The sequence below is a fragment of the Microchirus variegatus genome, assembly GCF_963457635.1.
Source record: "Microchirus variegatus genome assembly, chromosome: 5".
Taxonomy (NCBI): domain Eukaryota; kingdom Metazoa; phylum Chordata; class Actinopteri; order Pleuronectiformes; family Soleidae; genus Microchirus; species Microchirus variegatus.
The window spans coordinates 2,731,753-2,759,062 of record NC_139806.1 but is presented as its reverse complement, the minus strand read 5'-3'; the positions used below and the strand labels follow the sequence as shown (position 1 = coordinate 2,759,062).

The following is a 27,310-nucleotide window of genomic DNA, read 5'->3' as shown; positions in this document are numbered from 1 at the left end:
CCACCTCATTTCCTCTCCCAATTACATGTTACTGACCTCTAAAACTAGCCGGGTCGTAACACTATGTAGTACGTCATACTATCTATGTCGTCCAAAATGTGACTCTGACTTTACCCTAAGCCTGTCCAATTGTCATATTCCACCTCATTTCCTCTCCCAATTACATGTTACTGACCTCTAAAACTAGCCGGGTCGTAACACTATGTAGTACGTCATACTATCTATGTCGTCCAAAATGTGACGACATACTATACTATGTCAAAAAGTTTTTTTTCAAGAAATTTGCAACGACATAGTATGTCATTTTTGTCAAATTTGGGACCCAAAACTTTTTATTTCAATAAATGTTGGATGACAGTATAGTGTGTCGTTTTTTGTCAAATGTATGATGACGGTATAGTATGTTGTTTTTGTCAAATTGTGTAACTAAAAAAGTTATTTTCAAATTTTTTTGGATGACATAGTATATAGTATGTCGTTTTTTGTCAAATTTATGACGACATAGTATAGTATGTTGTTTTTGTCTAATTTTGGACCAAAAAAGTTATTTTCAAGAAATTTGGGACGACATAGTATAGTATGTCGTTTTTTGTCAAATTTTGGAAGTAAAAAAAAATGTAAATTTTTTTTGGACAACATAGTATAGTATGTCGTTTTCGTAAAATTTTGTATCAAAAAATCTTTTTCAAAAAATGTTGTATGACACGGTATGTATGTCGTTATTGTGAAATTTGTACCAAAAAAGGTTTTTCAAATTTTTTTGGATGACATCGTATAGTATGTCGTTTTTTGTCAAATTTTGGACCAAGAATTTTTTCAGAAAAATTGTCAAATTTTGATTGACATAGTATAATGTTTTCGGCAAATTTTGAATGACAACGTACAGTATGATGTTTTTGTCAATTTTTGGATGACATAGTGTAGTATGACATTATTGTCAAATTTTGGACCAAAACATTTTTTCAGAAAAATTGTCAAATTTTGTACGACATAGTTTAGTATGAAGTATTTGTCAAATTTTGGACCAAAAAGATTTTTCAATTTTTTTTTCAAATTTTGGATTTTTTTCTCTTTTTCAAAAAAAGATCCAATTTTGGCCGACATAGTATAGAATGCTGTTTTTGATGTTTGTGGATACACAGATTCACAAGTCAAAGAGAAAAAACAAAAAAACCTCCACACCTTTCCAGATGTTTTATTTGCACAACTCTGCACCTCTATAATACCACATTGCCTTAACATACAGGTACATTTTTCACATTTCATTCCTCCGCTTCCTCCCCCCTCCCCTCCCCTCCTTAAAACTTGAATGTACATGTCATGAAAATTAATAAATGAAGTTTCTCTTTCATGCTAACAGTGTCCTCTAATGCATAGTTTGGACCAAAGAGCTTCCTGTTTCAGCCCTTCATCTTTTTTGTGTCTTTTTTTTTGCCCCCCGTCTCCTTGATGAATGCACAGCTGCAGTGTTCGTGTGTCGCAGTATTGGAGGTTGAAGAACAGCGAGAGGTTCACCACCGGATGCACATGACCCTGATTCAGAGAACAGACCCCCCCCCCCTCTGCTGGTTTATTTTCGACTCTCGCCAACCTGCGGACGGTGCAGAACGTGGGGGTGATTGGCAATTATTGATCTCATTCTCTGTGAGGAAATGGAAAAAAAGTCCACAGCGATAAAAACGCAGCCTGCGTCCGTAAACATACTTAAGTATCAGTTTCATGCCATTTAAATAGTCCTCGACGTTTCCTTTTCATTCGTTTTTAAAATCCATCGAAGCCGACGCGATGTAACACACAACACATACAATAACATCTGTGAAAACAGCTCTTCCTGAGAAAGATATGTCGTTGATAAAGAGGTTCAGTTCTTCTCATACAAACAAAATAAGGCAAGTGAGGATTGTCTGATATCGTGTCTCCGGAGAGGCTCCTGTGACGCCTCGGACATTTAAAAACAAACCAAAAAAAAACGTGGGACTATGTTCATGTGTCTCGATCAGAGTTCCACATCCACCTTTGAGAACCCCAGGGAGAAAGGAGAAGCTCGGTATTGCACAGTCCCACAAACAAAAGTGTTTCCAGTTTGGAGAAGAACAATGCGATTGTGCTCATGTGGTCGTTATTGTTGTTGTACTTGTGTTTGTTTGTTTTTTGGTGGGAAGCCCTTTAAAGTGTAACGTTGCAGCCAGTCTGAGCTTCTCACCGCCTCAACGTGAAAATGTAAAGACGACAGACACGTAGAGTTAAAAAAAAATCTACCTTCTTATTTTACAGTTAACTTAAGAAAATTGTCCCCATCTCCAACTGACAATCGTGTTCTCCACCGGGTTCTCGTGACAATGAAGAAGAGCACCAGCAAAAAAATTTGTGCTCACTTGTTCGTAATATTATCCCCGTGTTTTCACCAGATAAGAGTAGAAAAAAAAACACCAGTTTATAACTCAAACTCAAAAGTGTTTTCTTTGTTTGAGCTAACGTGTCGCGTCGCTGGCCGTCAGCGCTCGCGGTTGAGGAGGACGGACTTGTGCTCCCTCTGCTGGCCGGTGGACTGAAATGTGCAGGCTCGAGCCAACAAGAGCAACTGACCCCCCTCCTCCCCCCCAGCGTCTCTGTAAAAAAAGAAGGCTCCATTTCAGAGTTTCACTGGGTTTTCTCGCGCGTCCACTTGATCATGGTTTCCGGCGAGCGGTAGAGGAAGATGAGCTTGGCGTACATGTCCTCCTCCAGGTCCAGCTCGCCCGTCTCTCGCACCAGGAAGATGTCCGTGCACAGCTTGAGGATGCGGTCCACGTTGGGCAGCTCCTCGAACATGATGGTGCGAGAGATGCCGCTGAAGAACTCGCGCACAAACTTGCCGATGACGAGCACCACAGAGGCGTACAGGCCCATGATCCTGGGCGGGGGAGAAGATAATAATAATAAAAAAAAAGACATTTTAAAGTAACATATAAAAAAGTAGAATATATGGAATAGTAAGTGTTTTTTTTGGCTTTCTTCTTCTTCTTTCTGCTCAATGAAACAAAGACAAGACATTTGAGAACGTCCTAATTTCAAGGTTTGGGGAAAAAGACGGACGTTTTCTGACATTTGTTGGACCAAACAAGTCCTCGATAAACCTGGACACACATGATCTGATGCACTTTGACAGTGAGCTGACTTTCTTCTCAAAAACAAAAAGTATCTCGGAATTACTTGAAATTTACCATCATAATAGTTGGCATCGCCCTGAACAAGGATCTGTTGAAAATATTTGCAAACCTCTTAAGGAATAATTTTAATAATTTTTTGAAATTCAGGAAATGATCCATTTGCCCTGATGCACTTTGACAGTGAGCTGACTTTCTTCTCAAAAACAAAACGTCTCAGAATAACACATTAACGCATGATGACGGACCAGAAAAAGCCGCGCGTGACGTCATGTTTACGTGACTCCCCATTGTTACAATGAGTCTCTAAAGTAACGGCGAACTTTAAAAACAGAGGCACACATACGCAGTACACAGGTACGCTAGTATTTTGTAACCATTTTGCTCTTTACATTTAATAAACAGACCGCTCCAGTGCGACTGTAGGCGCACTAACGGCACTAAAGGAGCTAACGCAGTTATCTGGTAAACGGTGCCTGGACTCTGGTGAAGTAAACATGACGTGATGCGTGTCTTTTTCCGGTCAGTCGTCATGGAAACACGTCATGCATTAACGCCTTTAACATTGTAACGTACCCAGCACTATTCTAAACATAGCTAAAGATATCAACATTTATTTCTCGTTAAATGTTTATATTATTGTTGGACACGTTAACGGCGTCAACGTTAACGCACATTAGCGCATGATGTGTTTCCATGACGACTGACTAGAAAAGCGTGACGTCATGTTTATGTGACTACAGATTGTTGAAATGAGTAACGCTAAAAAAAGTTGCCAAAGTTGCACATTCAGACGTTATGTATATATCTGAAAAAAACACTCAAAAACCAGCGACTGTCACTCACCCGTATCCAGCCAGAAATCCCAGACTTGGCGGACTGACTTGGTCACTGAACACGTAAAGCTCCAGACCGGCTTCATACTTGTATTTGGGACTCCTCTTTTCTATCGGGCCGAGCTGAGTCTGGTTGACGATCCACCATTCCTGGATCTGGTCCCCGATGTTCTGAGCTCGCTTCAGAGTCAAGCTAATGTCCATCATCTGTTCATCTGTAACTGTGGAGGCGAAAAATTAGAGTTATTTGAGTCTCTGTGAAGCCTTTTTTTGCCACTCAAATTAGATTTTGAGCCTTATTTGACAGGATCGGAGTCAGTCGGGGGAAACAGGGAACTGTCTCCACTGCCCCCTACTGTCTGTTAGTGAGAAAACTCAGTCAGGAGGTCTTGCCGGGTTAATTAAGACATTCTTGGCAGAAGAAGCAGTTTACGCTCGTAAAGAAATAGCTTTGCGTCTGCTCTACGGCAAAAAATAGAGGAGATGAAGTCGAAGAGTCAAACACCGATTGAACAGATTCTCACTGACAAAAAAACACTTTAAAACTGTGATTTGAACAGTGGGAAATAGCAATATGAACACTCAAAGGAAAGATTTTACTCCTAAATATGTTAAGTAGTGGCGTTAATGGCGGCCCTGCTGAAAAAACCAGCTTAGATTGACCAGCCTAAGCTGGTTTAGAGGGGTTTTGGACACTTTAGCTGGTTAAGCTGGTCACAGTGGTCCAGCAAACCATCCCAGCTTAGGCTGGTCTGCCAGCCTGACCAGCCTAAGCTGGGAAGTTTGCTGGTTTAGAGGGGTTTTGGACACTTTAGCTGGTTAAGCTGGTCACAGTGGTCTAGCTGGTCACCATACCTGGTTAAGCTGGTCACAGTGGTCTAGCTGGGCACCGTAGCTGCTTAAGCTGGTCACAGTGGTCTAGCTGGTCACAGTCGTATAGCTGGTCACCATACCTGGCTAAGCTGGTCAAAGTGGTCTAGCTGGGCCCCATAGCTGCTTAAGCTGGTCACCATTGCTGGTTAAGCTGGTCACAGTGGTATAGCTGGTTAAGCTGGTCAGAGTTTGGTCACGCAAAGCATATATTATGCAATAAACACTTAAACAATACTGGAATCTTGGAAAACATTTATTGAAAATTATCTACAATATAAAATCAAATTCAGCATCTTTCAGGTCACTGGAACACAAACAATAAAATAAGTCAACAATCAACACCTGTTGGCCTCAAGAACAGCTTTTAAATTAGAAAAGGTAGTTAGCTCTACTTGCACGCAAGTACTATTGTCTGAAGGAACTTCACCTGTTTGGACTCCCCTCCTGGCATTTTATAGACTGCGCTCTGTAGGAATTCCCACACATGCTTACACTGCTTTGGATATTCAATGTCGAAGATGAAATTGCCTTAAAGCAGACATCAATGGCCTGAATCATGCTCCAAAGCCTCTCCGGCAACAATAGTAATAGCCTGAGATGGATTGTGATTGTCATTCCCCAGTGTCAGGACATAGGTGTAGGGTCTGGATCTGGCCTCATGAAGATACTCCACCATGTTTGTTCCAGGCTAAAAAAAAAAAGAAACGAAGAAAGAATGTAAGAGAGCAAATGTGAGTGAGTAAGAACCAAATGCCTACCAACTATAGTAGAATTAAAACTAGACATTGTGAGGACCATTTTCCTGGTGCCCACAAGAACAATGAGTCTTTGTTAGGATTACTATTTGGAAAAGATTCAGTGCATTTATAATTCAAAAAGTTGAACTTTAATAGTCTACCTTTCACTGCACATAACAAAATATTCCAAACTTTTTTTGTTTAAGTCTTAATGGTTATGGCATATAGCTCAACAATTAAAAAAAGGATTCAGACCTGAACTGACCTAAGAAGCCACAAATTGATTGAGGGTCTATCATTACAATAAACATGTTCTGAAAATGTGTGCAGCCCACCTATGAAAAAAAAAAAAAAAAAGAATTTATACAAAAAAGGAATGCAGTCAACTCCATAACTATCCAAATTATCACTATGAGTGGTGCAGAATTAATATGCTGTGAATGGGGGGAAAAATGGTATTTCTTACCTTTAAATATTACTATAAGCTCTGCCAGTTGCCACTCTGTCAGAGTGTTGGTGACAATGCGCGATTGATCTGAAACAAACGTAAAAAGAAATTGTTTGCTCCATAAAATGACAGAAAACCTGATCAGTGTTTGTCAAACCTGGAAATGACGATGCTCTAAAATGTCTTGTTTTTTTCCACAAACCTAAACAATTCAGTTTTAATGATTTATTTGTTATGTGGAGCAAAGAAACAAAGCGAATATCCACATTTAAGAAGCTAAAACAATCAGAAATCTTGTTTTAATAATGAAGAAAGCTTCAAACCGATTCATCGATTATTAAAATAGTTGACGATTAATTTAGCAATCGATTGTTTCAGCTCTATATTAACTATTCAGATATCACCATGCAAAAAGCAATGCATTCAAGCAGCAGAATGTAATCCAATGTGAATATAACAAGCTTGTTTGTGGGTGAAAGAAACCAATCCTCCCTCTCGCCCTATACATATATATATATATATGTATATACACATTTATATATATATATATGTATATACACATATATACACATATATATGTATATACACATATATATATACACGTATATATGTATATACACATATATATACATATATATGTATATACACATATATATTTAAAATATATAATATGGTATTTAATATGGTATAATATGGTATATATTAAAATATATAAAATATTTTATTTTATTTAATGTATCTTTTAACTCTTGTACATCTACACTTTTACCTCCCAATTGTTGCACAATAATTTCCCTCGGGATAAATAAAGCATCTTGAATCTTGAATCTTGAATATATACATATATATGTATATACACATATATATACATATATATACACATATATATGTATATACATATATGTATATACATATATATATATACATATATATATACATATATGTGTATATTACATACATTTCTATACATATGTATATACATATATATACATATATATGTATATACACATATATATGTATATACATATTTATATGTATATGTGTATACATATATATATATATGTATACGTATATATATATATATATATACATACATACATATGTATATACATATATATATATGTATATATATATGTATATACATATACATATATATATATATGTATATGTATATATAAATGTATGTAATATACACATACATACATAGCCTTCACAGCCTTCCCAACACTGCACTTAGTCTGCCATCAACCCCGAAACACACCCCCTTACATATATATATATATACATACACATATATACATACACATATAAACATGTATATATGTGTATATATATACACATATATATGTATATACATACATATGTGTGTAAATATATACATTTATATACATATATATACGTATGTAATATGTAATATACACATACATACATAATATACAGCCTTCCCAATCCCACTCCGAACTCACCTCAAAACTGTATGTGTGTGTATGTGTGTGTGCGTGTGTCTGTGTACGTGTGTGTACGTGTAGGTGATAAATTGCATACATAAATAATAAAGTAAATTGAGTTAACGTTACATGATATTAAGCCCGCGACGAGAGAGACGTTCCGGTGGAGACGATAGCTTGTGAGCTTCCATGCTAGCGGCTAAATGGCTAGCTACGTTGTTATCCAAACCAACCCACCAGCCTCGACAATATGAATATACTACTTTAATAGAAAACGCAACACAAACTGTGAATTATATACCGTATGTAGTGTGCACAGACCTTTTGTTCCCGTTTTCCTTCGCCGGTACGGTTCCCCGGTGGTGGCTCGCGCTTCGCGGTCTTCATAACCTGGCGAGGTGTGTGTTGCGTCATCTTCTGTCGACGTGATGACGTGATGACGTTCGACGCACAGGCAACGTTGATGGATTTTGACCCAATCAAGTTTTGAAGTTTTTTGGCACATAAAGTACATGTGCCAAAATAATGATATTTTTATTATTATTAATATATAAATGTGAAACAAAATATGAGGAAATATTTTTCATTGCTCTTCATGGTTTGAATGGATCACAGGTATTAGGACAGTCCATGTAAATCCTCTAAAAACAATAGTTCATGAATTCATTTTCTCAACCTGCCTTTGCCTCTTCATGGGAAAGAGGGACTATTATTGTTTTGATATATTTTTGTAGAGCAAACACGATAGACCTGTTGTAGGTTTTAGCCATAACTTTTAATCTACTAACCAGCACTGCCTTGTGGCTTCCCTATTACACACACATACACACACATATATATATACATATATATACACATATATATATATATATATATATATATATATACACACACACACATATATATATATATATACACACATATACATATATATACACATATATATGTATATATATATATATATATATATATATATATATATATATATATATATATATATATATATATATCAGGATGTATTATTTATACATATCATGACAATTATGAGCCATGCTTGCCCAGTCCAGCCTGGTCAGTCTAAGAGGCTGGCCAATCAACCAGCTTGCCCAGCTTACCATCCGGGTTTTGCTGGTCTGTCCAGCTGACAAGCTGGACAGACCAGGGGCCTCATGTACGAAGGTCGCGTACGCACAAAAACGTGGCGTACGTCCTTTTCCACGCTCACGTTCAGATGTATGAAACCTGAAATGACCGTGGAAATGTGCGGTGCCCACGCCAACTTCATGGCTGGCGTACGCACGTTTCTCCAGTTATTGTTCCTTTGGCGACACTTAGTGGTGATGCTGGGCAACTGTTAATAATGTGAAAACATGGAGTCATCAGAGTGATGCGCACATCAGAGACACATTTATGAACAATCTGACGTGAGCGAGTATTTAGGGAACGCAAGGATTTACTTGCAAATAATGATAATTGGCTCATAAGCCGATGCGGTCAGGAGTGAGCCAGTCAACCCTGAGCCGAGCCACGTCAGCTGTGTGGGATGGAATCATCCGAATGTCATCCAGGTACATCACACTCCCATACAATGCTGTTGAACAGGCCAACATTAAAGCGCAATTTTCAGCGAGAGCCGGTTTCCCTCATGTAATCGGAGCTATTGACTGCACACACATCGCTATAAAAGCGCCGTCACAGAATGTGTTTACGTTAATAGGAAACATTTTCATTCCATCAATGTTCAAATCGTATGTGATGCGCAAATTGAACAGGCTGGAGGCTGGAACAGTGCGCGATGGGTGGCTTCTGGGTGAGTAAATAGTTTATTATTTTAATTGTCCCGTATGATGAAAACCATTCACATATCATGTTTTTGGTTTACTTTGCTTTTTTCTGCTGGTGAAATTAGAGCTACAGAGCTTTCTAACAAGCCCCTGATTGTCTCTCTGTGTTCAGTATTCATGTCAGTAAAAGCGGGCGTAAAGTTGCAAATGTCAGCCGCGGCGCACTTCTGCATTCTTTAATTGTGAGAAATAAAAATAAAAAAATTAAACATGAGTCAAAGTGTTTAATGTCCTGCCATCTTTACGCACGAGCGATGTATATTGTGAGTGTATTGTGTGTGTGTGTGTGTGCGTGCGTGCGTGTGCTGCTCTGATCCCACAGACTCACACACACGCTCCCACTCACGTCTTTTTTGTCACATTTAAACCTGTTGACAGGGTGTCAAACAAAATCTCCCTGCGCGTTTTCATTCACTTTTTTCATTCACTCTTGAATCTCTTGCTCAGACTGTGTGAAATTCCTTTACTTTTCTTTGTTCAGTGCGTTATTTGATCAAAGAGGTCTTTTTAAATTGATTTGCATATGTAAATGAGCGTGGACAGGGAGGAGTTTGGCACCTCTGCATGTGCGCTCAATTCCACGTTGATTTGGGATGTACAAAGGAAACGTGCTTGGATCCATGCGTACGCACACTTTGATACATCGGAATTTATTTGTGCGTACGACAGTTTCTGGGTTTTGGCGTACGCCAAGTTTCAGTAGGAAATCCACGCCAGTCTTTGTACATGAGGCCCCAGCTGACTCCAGCCTACCAGCCGGGTTTTGCTGGTCAGGCAGGTTGACACCAGCTTAGCCTGACTGGGTGACCAGCCATACCAGCTGGCCAGCGACTGACACACCAGCCTGGCCAGCTTGGCCAGCTTGTCCAGCTTGGTAGACCAGCTATGACCAGCTAAAACCAGCTAAAACCAGCTAAAACCATCAACCATCCTAAGCTGGTCTAAGCTGGTTTTTTCAGCAGGGGGTAAACGGCGTTTCCATGACGACTGACCAGAAAAAGACGCGCGTGATGTCATGTTTACGTGCCTCGCTACCATTTACCAGTTAACTCCGTTAGCTAGCTAGGTAGCGCACCAACAGTGGAGCTGGAGCAGTCTGTTAATGAAACAAAAAGAGCAGCGCTACAAATAACTAGCGTACCTGTGTACTGTGTATGTGTTCCTCTGTTTTTAAAGTCTAGCATTACTTTAGAGACTCATTTTAACAATCGGGAGTCACGTAAACATGACGTCACACACATCTTTTTTTCCTGTCAGTCGTCATGGAAACGTGTCATGCATTAACGTGCCCAGCACTAGTTCAAAGGTGTATTTTTTTGCCTAGCCTACGACAGGAGTTCATTTAATTTAATAAAGGTTTAAATGTACCTGCGTAAAGCGGATCAACAGGTTTGGCGTCCGAGTCACTGGGGGCTCGAATATAACGGGGGAAGATGTTTTTCAGGGTCCTGCAGAGAAGAGGAGTTTACATACAATAATCATATTATTATTATTATTATTGTAATATTATATTCACTCTCACACACACACACTGTTACTCACACTTGTGAGATGCTCCCTGTCCCGTTTAGGAGCGCGATGAGCTCCAGCTTTGTGTCCTGGTCCAGAGACGTCACTCGCTTCCCAGACGCTATTTCAGCCTTGGCGCCGCGGCTGAGGTTTCTGACGTCACAACAAGAGGTCAAATTAAAGGTCGTGCATTGTGTGTGAATGAATCTGCCTTTTATTCACACTGATGAGGAAACAGTGCAGTCTTTGTGTTGGTCACTTTTAAACAAACACTACAGTTCAAAAGTTTGGGGTCATCTATACAGTCTTTTGTTGTATTTTCCATTAAAAATCAGACTTTTATTCATCAAAAGAGTCGCAAATTGAATAGAAAATATAGTCAAGACATTGACAAGATTAAAACAAATAAAAATTAAAAAAATAAAACTGTTTTCAGCTGTGCTAACATCATTGCACAAGAGTTTTCAAGGGTTTTCTAATCATCCAATAGCCTTCTAACACCATTAGCAAACACAATGTACCATCAGAACACTGGAAACAGGCCTCTATACACTTATGTACATGTTCCATTAAAAACCAGACGTTTGCAGCTAGAATAGTCGTTTACCACATTAACAATGTATAGAGTGGATTTATGATTAATTAATGTTATATTCATTGAAAAAATAAGTGTACGCTCCAGACAAAAACTGAACACGAACTATGCGAACAACTAAATTCATGTGAAACAAATGAAGACGACGCTCAAGCCTCGTGATCTTGCTTTGGTTGAAACATCTGACTTTAATCTTTGATTTCGGACTAAAACTGGAACGCACCATATTCCTAAATATGTGCTTTAGGCAAGGACATTTCTTAACAGAGGCCGCCATTTCGTGCCAAAAGCAGAAGCTTACTAGTTCTTTCTGGTCTGCCAAGGCCACCGTAGTCCCTTAAAGGTACTTTACTTGAGCAAAAAGTACAAGTATCTTACCAGAAAATGACTTTGGTTCAAGTTGAAGTAATTTTTTTTTAATAATATTACTTTACTTACTGTACTTAAGTATCACTTAAAATGTACTTAAGTTTTAGAAGTAAAAGTATTTTAAAGAGTGAGCCATGGTGGAAGGGCGTGACCGTACCTTTGCACAGACCAGGACACGGTGATGGGAAAGTCCTCGGCCGAGCTCAGCATCTCGATCAGGTTGGTTCTGCTCGGTGGACTGATGGTCCACAGAGAGTTGGAGCTGCCCTTCAGCTGGGCGATGATCAGATCTTCAGGGAGGTAACCCTCCAGCCACTGCAGGGCTTCCTAACCCCGACAACGACGACAACACAACAACTGGTAAACGGTGCCTGGACTCCGGTGCCGTGGCACGTAAATATGACGTCGCGCGCATCTTTTTTCCGGTCGGTCGTCATGGAAACGCGGCATGCGCTAACACTGTAGCATGCCCAGCACTAGCTTATATTGACCCCTTAGTTCCACACATGCCTTTGGAGAAATTGGTGAATAATGGTAATAATAATAAGCGTTACATGAATAAATAAATAAAGTTTCATTTTAAACGTTCTAAACGTCATATTGATGGAATGTCCACAACATCTGAGACAGATAACCTCCCTGACGTCCTGCTCCTCCTCCACCTTTCTTTTCTTTTCTTGAGCGCCACTTTGTGGTTTGGAGTTAAATGCCTCAACATCTATTAAGATGGACCTCAATAAAATCTGGTGTGGGGATATTTATGTCTCCCTCAGGACCAAACATAAAACCCTCTGGACGCGCACCGACGCTTCGTCTTGCACCGTGATCGGGTCAAAAGTTCAGTTTCAGAGACTTTGGCACAACATAAAAATGTTAATCTTAAGAAACCAGAGACAGAACAAACTAAACAACAGCTGGACCATAATGTTTTATATTGTATTGTTTTTTTTTTAATAATATTCTATCTACTCCATACAATATCAAGAGCTTATGAAAATGACACGAAATGAGGTGTAAATATGGAAGCTCATTTGAAACTTCCTCAAAATAATTCAAAATGATGAATTTTTAATACATAATTTCAACTCTCTTTAAGTCGCACATAGTTGGTTTCCGATTTTAACCAAACTTGGTAAACTTGTTGCTCTCATGATTCAAAACAAATTTCTAATGTAATTCCATTAGCTCCGCCCACCCAGAAGTCGGCCATTTTGGAAAAACAAAAAATGGCTAATCTACGAATTAGTCCTAGCACGTTTGAGCTAGCCGCGTCCAACTCAACGCTCCAACGAACTTGACCTTAAAATCAACGTAAACAGAACGACACAACATTTCTCACAGTTATCGGATATGACGAGTCGCTTAGTCAGTGGATTAGTGGATAGTTAGTGGAACTGTACTTACGTCGTCGCCAACATATAGCTTGTTAAATTTTTGATATTCAGCCATTGTCACATTCTGCAGTTGCTTTTGCTGAGCGCTCATGGTGAAGATGGGCTGTGAGGAGAGGAAATAAACTCATTTTTTAAAGAACAACAACTACACACTACAAATATAAGTTTCTCAAACGTATATTTGTTTGAGAACCCGCTGCTGATTCTGAAAAGGGAGAAGGAGAAGGGGTCATTGAGTCCACACCTGAAAGCCAGCCAGGGTGATTTCGAAGGAGACGTCCAGCGGTGGGTTGATAACGCCGGCCACGGACTTCACCAGGGACATGAAGAGCAGCGGGAACCAGACGATGCAGATCAGCAGCACCACGATGATTCCTCCCATCCCGTACTTCACCACCTTTTTCTTCTTTTGGCCCCGTGGCTGAGGATACCTCTGCAGAGAGAACGCACAGATTTACCGCCACAAATCGTGGAACTTTTTGCAGGTTTAGGAAATCAGGTGAGTCTCAGTGAACAGATTAAGGGTGAATTCCAATTCCTTTCTTAATCCTCAATCTCAAAAATGTTCTCCCTCTAGTCCAAGTTCTGTACTGATTCTCAGAAAAATTAAGTTGAGGGGCGAGTTTAAGGGCTGTATCGCCCTCAATATTGAGATTTTCCAAGACCACCCTTGGGAGCAAGGGCTACCCAGAATGCATTGCGTGTTTTGACATAACAAAGATGGCGCCGAAAGCGGCGAAACGAGTGCGATACAAATGAAGTATTTTCTTTGTTAATAGAGATATAAAAATGATCTTAGTTTAGGCCCATATTATGGATTACTGACGTCATTGTTGCGTAACATTTATTTTTATTTTACCATCTTTTGTCAATAGTCGGCTGGTGTGGTTTACTTTTCAATAAGTCGTGGTGTGTGGTAACTGTCAGCTGAATATTTGTATGAGTATCATCTTATAACTAACTGACAACCTAATAACTTGACTGACAAACGGATCAGAATAAATAATCCTGACGTAAATGTGTTCTTCTTCTTCTTCTTCTTTTTTGGAGTTGACAGACTGGACGCAGCTTTGGCGTTATTCTTCCCCCTACAGTCTGAAGACGTATCTGCATTTAAGGGGTGTCCCATTTCTAAGTGACAAAATAACCCTCAACACTTGGTTTTGAGGCCAGTTAAGATTAAGGGTTGAGCTTGAGGGTTAAGATAGGAATTGGAATTGGCCCTAAAAGACCCACGTCTTCTCTGTAGCCTTCACTTCCTCCTACTTTAACCCGATTTCTTGTACCGTTTTACTTTGAGCGTGATTTATAGTGTTTTATGTTTTTGTTTTTGGACCTTGTTGTTGCACAGTTTACCAGGTTCCTCAATCCTGGTCCTGGGGACCCCAGTGCTCTTCATGTACTAGATGTTCCCCTGCTCCAACACACCTGATTGGTACCAAACTGTAAGCTCATCATCATGAAGCTCTGCAAAACCCTAATTCTTCAGGTGTTTCTTGAGCAGGGAAACACCTGAAGAATGAAGGGCATGGGGTTCCTCAGGACCAGGATTGAGGAACCCTGGAGTAATTCGGATCAGACCCTGGTTTGGGATCGCGTTCGGTCACATCAGTTGACGTTTGTCATTTCAAGTCCGTGCTCCACTGATGCCCGCGATGGGGAAACTCACCTTCTCAGACTCTCTCCAGCACTTGAGGATGAAGATGTGCGCGTAGATGTCCTCCACGCAGATCCAGCTGGACAGAGACAGCGAGGTGTCCGTCCAAACCCAGTCCATCACGGCTCGCAGCTCCGTCAGGAACGGCACCAGGCGGAAACTGGGACGGACAAAACAGATTTGGTCAAACGAGAGGCTGAAAGGTTCCCTGACCTTAACCCTTAACCTAAGCCTTACCCAATTCTACCAAATCTAGGTGTATCCTCCTCTTCCAAAACTCAAAACATGTGTTGTTTGTCTATTGTGGGCACCTGTAAAAACAAAATGGCCGCCTACGTAGCGATGACCCTGCTCCATCTCCCCCTGAAGTTAAATCTTTTTTTCCCCCGTCCTCTCCCGTATGAACTCACCCCTGAAACAGGAAGAGGTTGACATAATTGTAGCTCTTGGTCAGGAAGTTTCCCAGAACGCGTGTGGGGTAACCACAGCGAATCTGATAGGCCGACAGTCCGAAGTAGATGCACTTGACAAAATACCACATCTGAGCCACTCTGTTCTCTATGAAACGCCTACGGGACAAAGAGAAGAGAATAAGAATGTTAATGTTAAAATGTGTTAATTAACAGCAAATATCGGCCGGATTAATCTGCCCAGGTGTTTATATTTCTTGTGGACAACTGAAACTGTTTTTATTTTTTTTAATTGCTTTATAAATAAACCTATATTGGATTATATTGGAATGTATTGGATTGGATTGGACTGGACTAGACTAGACTAGACTAGACTAGACTAGACTAGACTGGACTGGACTGGATTGGATTGGCTTGGATTGGACTGGATTATATTGGATTATATTGGATTGGATTGGATTGGAATGGATTGGACTGGACTGGACTGGACTGGACTGGACTGGACTGGACTGAACTGGACTTCATTGGACTGGATTGGATAGGACTGGATTATATTGGATTGGATTGTAATGGACTGGACTGGACTGGACTGGACTGGACTGGACTGGACTGGACTGGATTGGATTGGACTGGATTATATTGGATTGGATTGGAATGGATTGGAATGTATTGGATTGGATTGGATTGGATTGGATTGGATTGGATTGGATTGGACTGGACTGGACTGGACTGGACTTGATTGGATTGGATTGGACTGGATTGGATTGGACTAGACTGGACTGGACTGGACTGGACTGGACTGGACTGGACTGGACTGGATTGCAATGGATTACATAGGATTGGAATATAGTGGAGTGGACTGGATTGGACTGGATTAGATTGGATTGGATAGGATTGGATAATAGTGGATTGGATTGGACTGGGTTATATTGGACTGGATTGGAAGTGAGCTCTTACTTCTGCGTGACTCCCGGCAGAATGAAGAACATCCAGAAGTGGATGCCAAAAACCAGGATGACCTGAAAGATGACTTTCCCCATCACAGACTTCCTGAGGTAGAGGGCCCGGTCCACCACCATGGTCCCAAACTGGATCAGGACCATGACCAAGAACGGTCCGGGCACCTGATCCTCCGACAGAGACGAGGTGATGTCTGCCGCCGAGTGTTTCTGACGGGAGAAACAATAATAATAACAGTAATGAGCATTATTTATATGTCATGTTGGAACAAACTCAGAGGGTTTATTTTTTTGAAATAACAGACATACACCAAACGCCCAGAATCCAAACACGATGATGATGAAGTCGACGGTGTCGGCGAGGAACATGAGCACGTAGACGTCCGTCACCGCGCTGTACTCTGGGTGGATCAGGTTGTAGAAGAACTGCCTCATGGGAAGGTAGATCTCCAAGAACCTGCAGAGAAAAGTTGGTGTTTTTCAGCCACGGGACCAAAACTCCGTTTCATGTATTATTATTCTTACAGAACACAACGGGCACAGAAATATGAAGCATGTGTACACACCTACACATGTAGGTTTTTATTTCTTATAAATGTTATCATGTGGCTCCAATATGAGTTCAGTAGTGATTAATCAAGATAATTATTTTATAATCTACCAAATGTTTGGTTTATTTTGCTCCATAAAATAAACAAAACAAACATAAAAACTAAATAATTTTGGTTTGTCTGAACTTGAAAACATCCATTTTATTGACCATTGACTTATTGGCCGACTTAATAAGTTCCAATCAATGATTAATGAATGTACTTAGTTTATAACGATGTCTCTTGTTTGGGACGACAAAGGACTCACTCATTCATGTGTCGTTCTTTATGGAATCTAAATCTAATTCCCTTAAACATAATTAAATTATCTTAATTGTTGTGTTTACGTCAGAAAAACCACGAGTTCTGCTGCCGTTTCTATTTAGAGATGCTGACGTGTTTTTAAATCACAGCACTTTACTGCGCTCACGCTGACGGGAACGCTGTAATTAAAGCTCTAAATTTAGACGTTTGAAAGGTTTTGGTGATGTTCCTCCATTATGTATTTCCTCCTCATCATCATCGTCGTCGTCGTCTCGCCCTCTTATCGTCTCACAGTCTTTTCCGAGTACACGGCGTAAATAAAAACAAAACAAAACAAAACAAACTGAAGCGCGGTCGTACAGTTTGATGATGATCGCTTTGGCCTTGTACAGCTGCTCCCTCAGCTTCTCCACGATCATCTGCTTGCGTGTCTTCAGGTGGATGCCTGCCTCGCTGCCGTCTCTGCGGCTGCTGCCGTGGGACGCCGTGCTTCCTGTGGGACACACACACACGCACGCACGCACGCACGCACGCACGCACGCACGCACACACACACACACACACACACACATTTCACATTTCCCGCCGTAAATAAAGCGCGAGGAAGGAATTTACTCATCGCCGATGAAGTCATAGACTCTCGGATAACGATCCAAACCACAAGAAGTTGTTGTTTTTGAGTCACTTCTCTTGTTGTTGTTGTTGTTGTTGTGTGAATTACATATTTTATTTTAACTCTTTCGGAGGGAAAAATTAATCACAAAACAGTGTTTAACAAATATTAAAGGGGACCTAAATCTTTCAAAATCGTGTTTTAAACTAAAACTGTTATTGTTTTGTCATGTTGTTTTTTTGTAAAACAGTATATTTTAAAACTAATATATAATATATAATATATAATGCTAATATATTATATTAGCATTATAAGCTAAAGATCTTCAACATACTGGTGTTTTAAACCTTTATAGAAACACAAAATATGGTTTTGATCATTAACAATGCTGTTTAATTTTGACAGAAACTTGAATATTTAAAACTGCAGTTTAATAATTATATATATGTGCACATATGGTGAGAGTTGAGTCTGAAAAATCGCGGCTGGGAAACACCGTCAGAAAAGACAGATTTCTATCGGCTCGTTTACAGCAACTAGGAGGTTTTTGAGCATAAAAACAAGTTAATGTATGTAAGTAGACCTCTATAACTAACATATATGTGCAACAGGACCACTCTATGTGACCTTTAAAGTCCAGACACCAAGAATCACCTCAAACATGGCGGAGAATATTCGTTACCTCGTTTCGATCTGGCCGAAGAGTGCAGCGAGCGGTGCGAGGACATGTGCGAGCCGCCGCTGGAGCTCTTGCGGCGCTGGTAGGTCTGCTGCTGCGGGAAGTGAACCTGGACGTGGCCCGAGTCGATGGACGTGCCGAAGTTGATGGACCTCAGGGTGTGATTGGACCCGCTCCTCTCGCTGAGGACCGAGGACGCGTGGTCCGAGTCCCTGTCCCGGTCCCTGCCCTCGTCCTCCGACTCGCTGTGATGAGAAGAGGAAGACGGCGCTTTCTTTTCTTTGGGGTCGTCCTCGTCCCACAGACCGTGACACTGCGAGGGTTGAAGTTTGGGTTAAAGTTGTTGTGGAAAACTTCCAGAGAACAGGCGTAGATAAAAACGTCTTTCAAGAAGAAACCAGAGTTAAGAAAGACGTGAGACGCAGACCACACAGATTTACCTTGAGAATGGACCTGTGGAAGAAGAGCGCCAGTAACTGCACCAGGTCGTAGTGGACGTAGCCGTCCTTCTTCTCCACGCCGATGATGTTGGGAGGGTGATAGGGTTTGTTCTTATCGATCTTGTTTTGGTTGAAAGGGAAGAAGCCAAACTGGAAGAAGTACTTGACGACGATGGTGACCTGCAAGGAAAGACAGCCATTCAAGATTCTGTTGATTCTGTTGGTTAACAACGTCCGTCGTGAAGTAAAGCTACTTCTCTTGACGTCTCACATGTGTTTATATTGTTTATATATTTGGAATATTTCCCCCAATTCCCATACAAACGTTCAATTAAAAAGTGAACTATTTTGGAATATTTCAAAAATTCCCGTACAAAAGTTCTAAAAAAGTTCCCATGGAAAGTTTACTATTTGGAAAATTTCCCAAAATTCCTGTACAAAAGTTCAAATGTAAAATGTACTATTTTTGAATATTTCTAAAATTCTCGTACAAAAGTTCAAAAAAGTTCAAATGTAAAGTTTGCTACTTTGTAATATTTCCAAAATTCTCGCACAAAATTTCCCATGGAAAGTTTACTATTTTGTAATTTTTCCAAATTTCATGTACTAAAGTTCCCGTGGAAAGTTTACTCCTTGGAATATTTCCCAAAATTCCCGTACAAAAGTTCCCATGGAAAGTTTATTATTTGAAGTATCTAATATCTAAAATAAATAGGATTGTAGATTTCGTATTTCGCTAATGCTTCTGTCTTTTATTGAAACTTCTTATCCTAGTTCTTGCTTTAATTAAAGGAAGTCCAGTGACTGGTGTGTGTATAAATATATATATGTATATACATTATACACATATAATATATATACTGTACCTCTGTGTATACGATGGCGGTCATCCAGTAGCGTTTGCTGGGCCGTGGCACGGACAGCATGGCCCAGAGGAAGATGGTGATCGGAAGAACCAGCGTGGCACAGGAGGCCGACACCATGTGGTTGATGATGATGACCAGGTAACAAACCATCTCCGAGTGCGCCACCAGCATGTTGTACAGGGCATAGCAGAGCTGCAGGATCAGCGGCTGGCACTGGTAGAAGTGATCCGACTGATCCAGCTCCTCGTCATAAAACATTCTGTCCACGGACACGAGCACAAGAAGAACCATGAAGTTTGTTTACGTTTATATTCTGGACAAACTTTGGTCCCCACTAAAGCTTATAAACCTGTATGTGTGTGTTAGCATGCGTCGTTCAGAATGTTTTTTTAAATTATTCAAAATATTTAAAACATTTTTTGGGAATTTCCAGTTATAATAAATCCATGTCATGTGATGGGGGGCGTGGCCTCAACAGCCCTGCAGAAAGTAGTTTGCTAGCCACAATATATTATTTAACAGCTATATTTAAAGGGACAATATGTAGTATTTATGGGTTTATATTACCCAAAATCCACTTTTTTATACATATTATGTGCTCCTGCATTGTCTAGTCGCTGTATAATATTCTTTGTTTCATTTTCGTAGTGTTTCAAAAAGTCATGTAAAATAACATGGTCGTGGGCTGCGGTTGCATAGCCACTGCGAGACGCCATGTTTCTACCGGATTCTGTAAGGACAAACGCGAGAGAACAAATCAAGCGTCTCTTTACTTGTAGCGGAAGTCCCGCCTCCACTGACGGAGCTAATACGATATACAAAAGACACACTTATACATCTGAATAAATACTAGAACCTCATCTGCTGACACGGAGAAAGACACCGTAGCGCTCAGGGAAGGGAGGGGGTGAGCATTTCAGCCTCTCCCGTAGATGGCACTATAAACTACTTACTTCACCTTTAAGTCTGACAAAATTTCTAGTTAATTCCCGTAAAATCTCCTATGGAAAATTCCCAATTTTGAGAATTTCCATAGGTTTGCAGCCCTAGTACAGTGGTTAGTAGCACTTGTTTCTGCGGGTGTGACATTTTTATCTCTTCACAGCGACTTTAAGAACAGGTTGAATAAACGTGAGATTTCCCGCGCGGCTTCACGGACTTACTTGTTGAGGAGGAGTTCGCTGGCGGTCAGCTCAGTGGTCATGGAGGGCAGCACGATGTCCGACCTGGTGTCCGAGTGGCTGTCAGAGGTCATGATCATGCGCCTCTTGCGGTCCGTGTCGCTCTCGTCGTCGCTCAGCTCCAGCCGGTCGAAGCTGACCGCCTTGCTGTAGCTGGGAGGAACGTCGGCGTCGGACAACTTGGAAACGTCCGTGTCGGGAGTGTAGAGCAGACCCGCTCGCCCCTCTGTCTGCATGAAGTCCCGCTGTCCTCCTCCTCCTCCTTCGTCTTCACTCCCACTCGTGACGTCTTGGTCGTGGACAGACGGGACACACTCAGCCACCTCCAGCCTCAGGGAGGTGCCCTCGTCTGGGCCAGTAGACTCCCAAGGTGCTGCTTCTGCTTCTTCTTCTCTCTCATAGTTCTGTGGTAATTCCTCCACAGGTTCCTCACCCTCCACCCTCTCCATCCTCTCCTGTGTCTCCCTGGGTTCCCCCCACAGATCCACCTCAGGCTCGTCATCGTCTTCCAGCTGCTGGGATTCCCACAGAACCTGCTGCCGCTTGTCCTCTCCCTGGTCCTGCTCGTCCTCCACTTCTTCGATGGTGTCTGTCGTGCCTTGTCTGGAGTAGAGTGTGACGCACTGGGTCGCCTCACTGCAGGTGGACAAACGCGAAAAACAGCATTCAGGTGTCGGGGGTTTTGTTTATGTATGCATTCATGTTTTACACTTGATGACACCGTCACAGTAAATCAGTAATAAACAGAAGACTGTTTAATTTTTAACCATAGACCTCAATTCTATTTTTTATTTATTAATATTTTTTTTTAATTATCTTAAAGGTGCATTATGTAATAAATCATAAAATCCTCCTAATATGTCACAGAGACTCAGGAATAATGTTCATATAACAAACTGAACTCACCAACAACAACAGTACAGACAAAATATTTGCATTAAAAAAATATTTTGCAGACTGCAAATCATGTTTATGTTTTGAAATCATGTTTTGGCGTCATGTAGCGCCACCTACCGCCGTCTACCTATCATTGCAGTTAGTAGAGTCTCAGCTGCCGAGCAACCACGGGTTGCCAGTTACGTCAGAAAACCAAACCTAAAAGACCTCTGTATTTTGAATTTGAATGTAGTAACAGTTTTTGGCCACATTCTTACACCTTTAATATCTAATATTTTTATATAATATAACTATGTTGTGACTACATCTTATGCTATCCCTGAAAATAATACATTTTATGTACTTCTACAAATATTCATCAAGGCTCAGTGAACAATGAAACAGGAAAAGTGACCTTCAGAAAGCAGAATGATGACAGAATGAATATCACTGGTTTTGGCTAAAAAAACAACCAAAAAATCAATTTCAAATACATAACAAAGGGTCAGTGCTTTAAAAGGTTATATTTTAAGTTATTGTTCAAGTTTATATCGATTCACTGTGTGCACTTCAAAGATGTTGAGTTTGTGGTCTACTGGAAAAACGTCCTAACAGGAACCTAAAAAGCCTCGTTTCTCAGGTGATGAACAAATCAAAAAGTGAGTGGATGTAAATGAAATGATAGTGATGTAAATGGGCGATGGACCTGGATACGACGCTGCTGCCGCTGTCCACGGACGACGTGGACACGTCCAGGCCGCCCATCTTACGCAGCTTGGGCCTGGCGCGCTCGCTGGTTTTGGGAATGCTCTCCGACATGCCGTCGAGGTCCTCGAGCGTGGACTGGCGGGAGAACAGCGTGGTGGCCTCAGTGACGGCACTGAGAGGAGGCGAGAGGCGAGAGTGACAGATGAGAAGGGGTGAGGTGGTGGGGGAATTTTCTGTGAGATAAAAACCACTTGAAACCAAGTTTGAGAGTAAAAAATGAGAGGGGAAATTAAAGAAAGTAAAAGGCTGAATCCAAATGTGTGGACTAAACATCCATGAAACATGAAGTCATATTTTAAGATGCCCCCCGGATGTCCATATAAGGAGTTGTTTATTTTTCCCACAGCAATGGTTAAATGAGACATACTGTACCACGCCAGGGCAACATAAGGCCCTGGGGCCAGATATGGCCCGCAAACTAATTTTATACGGCCCATGACATTGTCACAGGTGACCTTAAGTTGACTCTTTTTAATTAATGGATTCCTTTTGCATCATAAATATGTTTCCATTGTGATCGATGCATCGTTCCATATCAAAACAAACACTTTTATTTTGAAATACTACTATGAATTACTGACATTTCCCCTTCACTTGATCGGCCCCTTCCTGACCAGTTATTTGAGTGTGAGACCCGTGGTTTAATGACTATATTATTTCTTTAAAACCTTTTATTTGTGGCTTCATTTATAAATACATACAGTATATATATATTTTTTATTTTTTTATTTTAAAAACACAAGATCCAGGTTGAAACATTCCAGAATCCCTTTCCTTGCACGACTTTATTTCCCAGTTTCCAAGTTAAAATAAAAAAAATTCCCATACAAAAGTTCAAATAGAAAGTTTACTATTTGGAATATTTCCCCAAATTCCCGCAAAAAGGGTTCAAATGGAAAGTTTATTATTTAAAATATTAAAAAAATTCCCATACAAACGTTCAAATGGAAAGTTTACTATTTTGGAATATTTCCAAAATTCCTGGACAAAAGTTCAAATAGAAAGATTTTAAACTTCGACATACTGTTCTACGTCGTCCGTAGACCTGTGGTTTAATGACTATATTATTTCGTTAAAACCTCTTATTTGTGGCTTCATTTATAAATACATACAGTATAAATATATTTTTTATTTTTTTATTTTAAAAACACAAGATCCAGGTTGAAAAATTCCAGAATCCCTTTCCTTGCACGACTTTATTTCCCAGTTTCCAAGTTAAAAATAGAATTGCCGCCATTTCTAAGCTGGACTTTGTAAAGTCTGGTATGGTATGGTAAGGTATCTTCAAGTGTCTGAAAGCATGCAGCTGTAACACAAAAAATATCCCACTTTTGGAATCAGTAATTTTACATTAAAGAAGTTATTTTGCAGATTCAGATTATGAAAATGTGGTAGTTTTATTGGCTGTTTTAAATACATTTGTACTTTAACTGATAAAAGGTAGAGATCTGGTATTCAAACTGTCAGTAAGTTAATATTTGCTTATTACAGATTTCCCTCCAATAACAGGTTTTCCTGAGTTAAATAAAGGTTCAATAAATGAAAACAAAATGAACAAATAACCCCAAAAACCAAATATTGTCTCAAGTATTACAGCAGAATCCAAACTATTGAGGGTAAACGTGTGCAACATGAAACCTCACAGCATACAGTCGTGAATTATGCCCCAAAAACAGAGAAAATAAAAGTTTTTATAACAGTTGTTATGATCTCTGGAAGTCAGCGTGAGTCTTCGCTTCCAAACATTTTAGATTCAGCCAAAGAAAGTGTTTGAATGAAATGCGACGATAACCACAACCTTCACCGCCATCCGTGGACCGTCGGCCAAACTAAACAAACACATTTTCACACTGACTGAACCTCTGAGGCTTTTCCCAGCCGTTATTTAAAAAGAAAACTCTGGAACACATCAAACCAAACGTGGACTTTCGGTGGAGTATAGACTAAGGCCTACCTGGATATGCTGTCTCTGGAGGCGGTGGAGTCCTGGCTCTCCATGCGGTAACCTCCACGCCGCCTCCGCACACCGGTGCAGCCGGACTCGTCGTCGCTGAGCTGATCCATGCTGGCCTGTCGTGACATGTTGAGCCTCATGGCCTTCTGATAGTAAACATGGATGCTCTCTCTGGACGGCACGTTACCCTGGTGGGATGAGAGGACGGAGGGTCATTACTGTCTGCTTTTCTGACTCGCTTTAATTTAGTTTAATCTGCGTGTTTAAAAATCCATATAGATGTCACTCCATATAGCTGTGTTCTAAGGGTTCATTTCAGTGTGTATATCTAATATTAAGCATTTTATGCCTTTGTTATGATATGATATGATATAGATGGTATGATATAATATGATATATATGGTATGGTATGGTATGATATGGTATAGTATGAGATGACATGGTATGGTATGGTATGGTATGGTATGGTATGGTATGGCATGATATGATATGGTATGGTATGGTATGGTATGGTATGGTATGGTATGGTATGGTATGGTATGGTATGGTATGTTATGTTATGGTATGTTATGGTATGGCATGATATGGTATGGTATGTAATGGTATGGCATGATATGGCATGGTATGGTATGGTATGGTATGGTATGATATGGTATCTTCAAGTGCCTGAAAGCATGCAGCTGTATTGTAATGTAATGTAATTTTATATTAAAGAAGTTATTTTGCAGATTCAGATTACGAAAAAAAACAAAAGAAACAATAGCTATGCAGTACTATTGACATTCAGGCATTCTGCACAATAATTACTTTTAATATTTGGTAGTTCTATTGGTTGTTTTAAAGTAAATACATTTATACTTTAACTTATAAAAGGTAGATATCTGGTATTCAACCTGTCAGTAAGTTAAAAGTAAGTTAAAGTACAGCTGAAGTTGCTTGTGCATGTTTTAAACCATAAATGAAGACGAGCGAGTGTTTTTTAAAGAGCCAAAATGGAGGATCCGCCGCACCTTTTTGACCTCTCGAGTGAGCATGCAGCGCTCGATGCGCAGCACGGTGGAGATGTCGATGTACTCCCGGCACATCTCGTTCATCCAGCGCGTGAAGCTGTCCACGGTCGTCTGGAAGAGCACCCACGTGAACTTGATGATGTTGAACACGCGTTTGATGATGTTGTCTGAGAAGAGACGAACAAACGCACACACACGGTCCACAAAACGTCCAAAAACACTTTTATGTTGAAATAATGTTAAAACGGTCACAAATTTTATTGTTGCGATATCATTTGAGGCTTTTATCTGCGAACCAACCTGGACCACTCGACTCATTTTCATCGTCGTCTTTATCTTGCCCGTCGGACGCTTCGCCGACCTCGATGGTCACGTGACCTGCTGACATGAGAGCAGAGACAACGCGTTAACTCATCCTCCACCATCGTTGTTCTGTGCTAATTCACAAGGTTGAAATGTTCACTCACCATCTTTCTTACTCTTCCTGTGTCTCACGCCTCTCGTGTATTTCTTCCAGAACTTGCGTTTCTCTTTGCCTCGAGCTCTGAGAGCAGCTTTAGGGTCGGTGATCCAGGCGTGATACAGAAACTACACAGATACAGAGGCAGCACTTTAGTTTAGCACCAGACGTCCAGGCTACGAGACACTGAGGCAAAATAACATCAATGACCTTTTTTGTAAATACTTGATTTACAAATGTAGTAGTTGATGTAGTTTATATATAGTAGTATATATATATGTAGTTTCTGTATAAAAATCAACCTGCAGACGCTTCATAATCAAGCCAAACTATTTATTTTTTAATGTATTCAAAGTTGATTTTCTATTATTCATGTATTTGGAGAATCTAGGGAGTGAATTTCTCTTCTATAGCGCCCCCAGATAGGAACAAATGTGTATTCAGCTTATTCTTTGGGGAATTTTTGACCGCAGAGAAAGTGGCCAAAGTTGCGTTAAATTCAAAAATGTTGATTTTTTTCTATCGTGTCTAAGTCACATAAACTTTTTTCCCCGATTTTAACCAAACTTGGTGAACGTGTTGCTCTGATGATTCAAATCAAATTGCTAATGTACTTCCGTTAGCTCCGCCCACCCAGATGTCGGCCATTTTGAAAAAACAAAAATGGCTAGTCTACACATTTGAACGGACACGTCCTAGTACGTTTGAGCTAGCCGCGTCAAACTCGGACCATATGTTTGAGACAAGTTAATGATTAAAAGTTGTCAAAAGGATTTTATTTACGTGTCACAGAGCATTTAAAAACAAAAAAATGATGCTGACATGAACTCAAGTTACTAGTTGCACCGCTTTCTTTCAACCTGGCTTTTTGACGCGAGAGAAAGTGGCCAAAGTTGCGTTAAATGCAAAATGTTCGATTTTTTTCTATCGTGTCAAAGTCGCACATTGTTGTTCCGATATTAACCAAGCTTCATACACTTGTTGCGCTGATGATTCCAAACAAATTGCTAATGTACTTCCATTAGCTCCACCCACCCAGATGTCGGCCAATTTGAAAAAACAAAAATGGCTAGTCCACACATTTGAACGGACACGTCCTAGCACCTTTGAGCTAGCCGCGTCAAACTCGGTCCATATGTTTGAGACAAGTTAATGATTAAAAGTTGTCAAAGGATTTTATTTACTTCAAAAGGCGTGGCCTCAGCAGTCGACAAAGTTGACGTTAAAATGGCAGGAAAACTACTTTAAAAATTCCACTTTTTGAAAGCTTTAACGTAAACAGAGCTACATGAAATGTATCACAGTGGTTCCTTTCAACCTGGCTTTCAAAATAAAAGCCACTGACATTTTTACTGCTCTTTCTATAAAACTTTGTCATACCGCT

General features: G+C 40.3%; 1 protein-coding gene across 1 annotated transcript in view; it reads right to left on the bottom strand.

Moving 5' to 3' along the window:
* Positions 1–2,640: 2,640 nt before the first annotated feature.
* Positions 2,641–27,310, bottom strand: part of piezo2b (piezo-type mechanosensitive ion channel component 2b) — a gene marked incomplete at both ends in the record, with an annotated part of 103,142 nt that continues 78,472 nt past the window's right edge. Inside the window, 21 exons of the mRNA XM_083888982.1 lie at positions 2,641–2,893; positions 3,993–4,197; positions 10,701–10,780; positions 10,875–10,994; positions 11,963–12,132; positions 13,210–13,302; positions 13,444–13,632; positions 14,869–15,016; positions 15,267–15,425; positions 16,224–16,435; positions 16,535–16,682; positions 17,440–17,572; positions 18,375–18,684; positions 18,812–18,991; positions 19,678–19,936; positions 20,841–21,494; positions 22,441–22,614; positions 24,457–24,644; positions 25,467–25,633; positions 25,767–25,847; positions 25,934–26,054. Coding sequence (XP_083745108.1) covers positions 2,641–2,893; positions 3,993–4,197; positions 10,701–10,780; positions 10,875–10,994; positions 11,963–12,132; positions 13,210–13,302; positions 13,444–13,632; positions 14,869–15,016; positions 15,267–15,425; positions 16,224–16,435; positions 16,535–16,682; positions 17,440–17,572; positions 18,375–18,684; positions 18,812–18,991; positions 19,678–19,936; positions 20,841–21,494; positions 22,441–22,614; positions 24,457–24,644; positions 25,467–25,633; positions 25,767–25,847; positions 25,934–26,054 — 4,044 coding nt within the window. The remainder of the gene's footprint in view (positions 2,894–3,992; positions 4,198–10,700; positions 10,781–10,874; positions 10,995–11,962; positions 12,133–13,209; positions 13,303–13,443; positions 13,633–14,868; positions 15,017–15,266; positions 15,426–16,223; positions 16,436–16,534; positions 16,683–17,439; positions 17,573–18,374; positions 18,685–18,811; positions 18,992–19,677; positions 19,937–20,840; positions 21,495–22,440; positions 22,615–24,456; positions 24,645–25,466; positions 25,634–25,766; positions 25,848–25,933; positions 26,055–27,310) is intronic.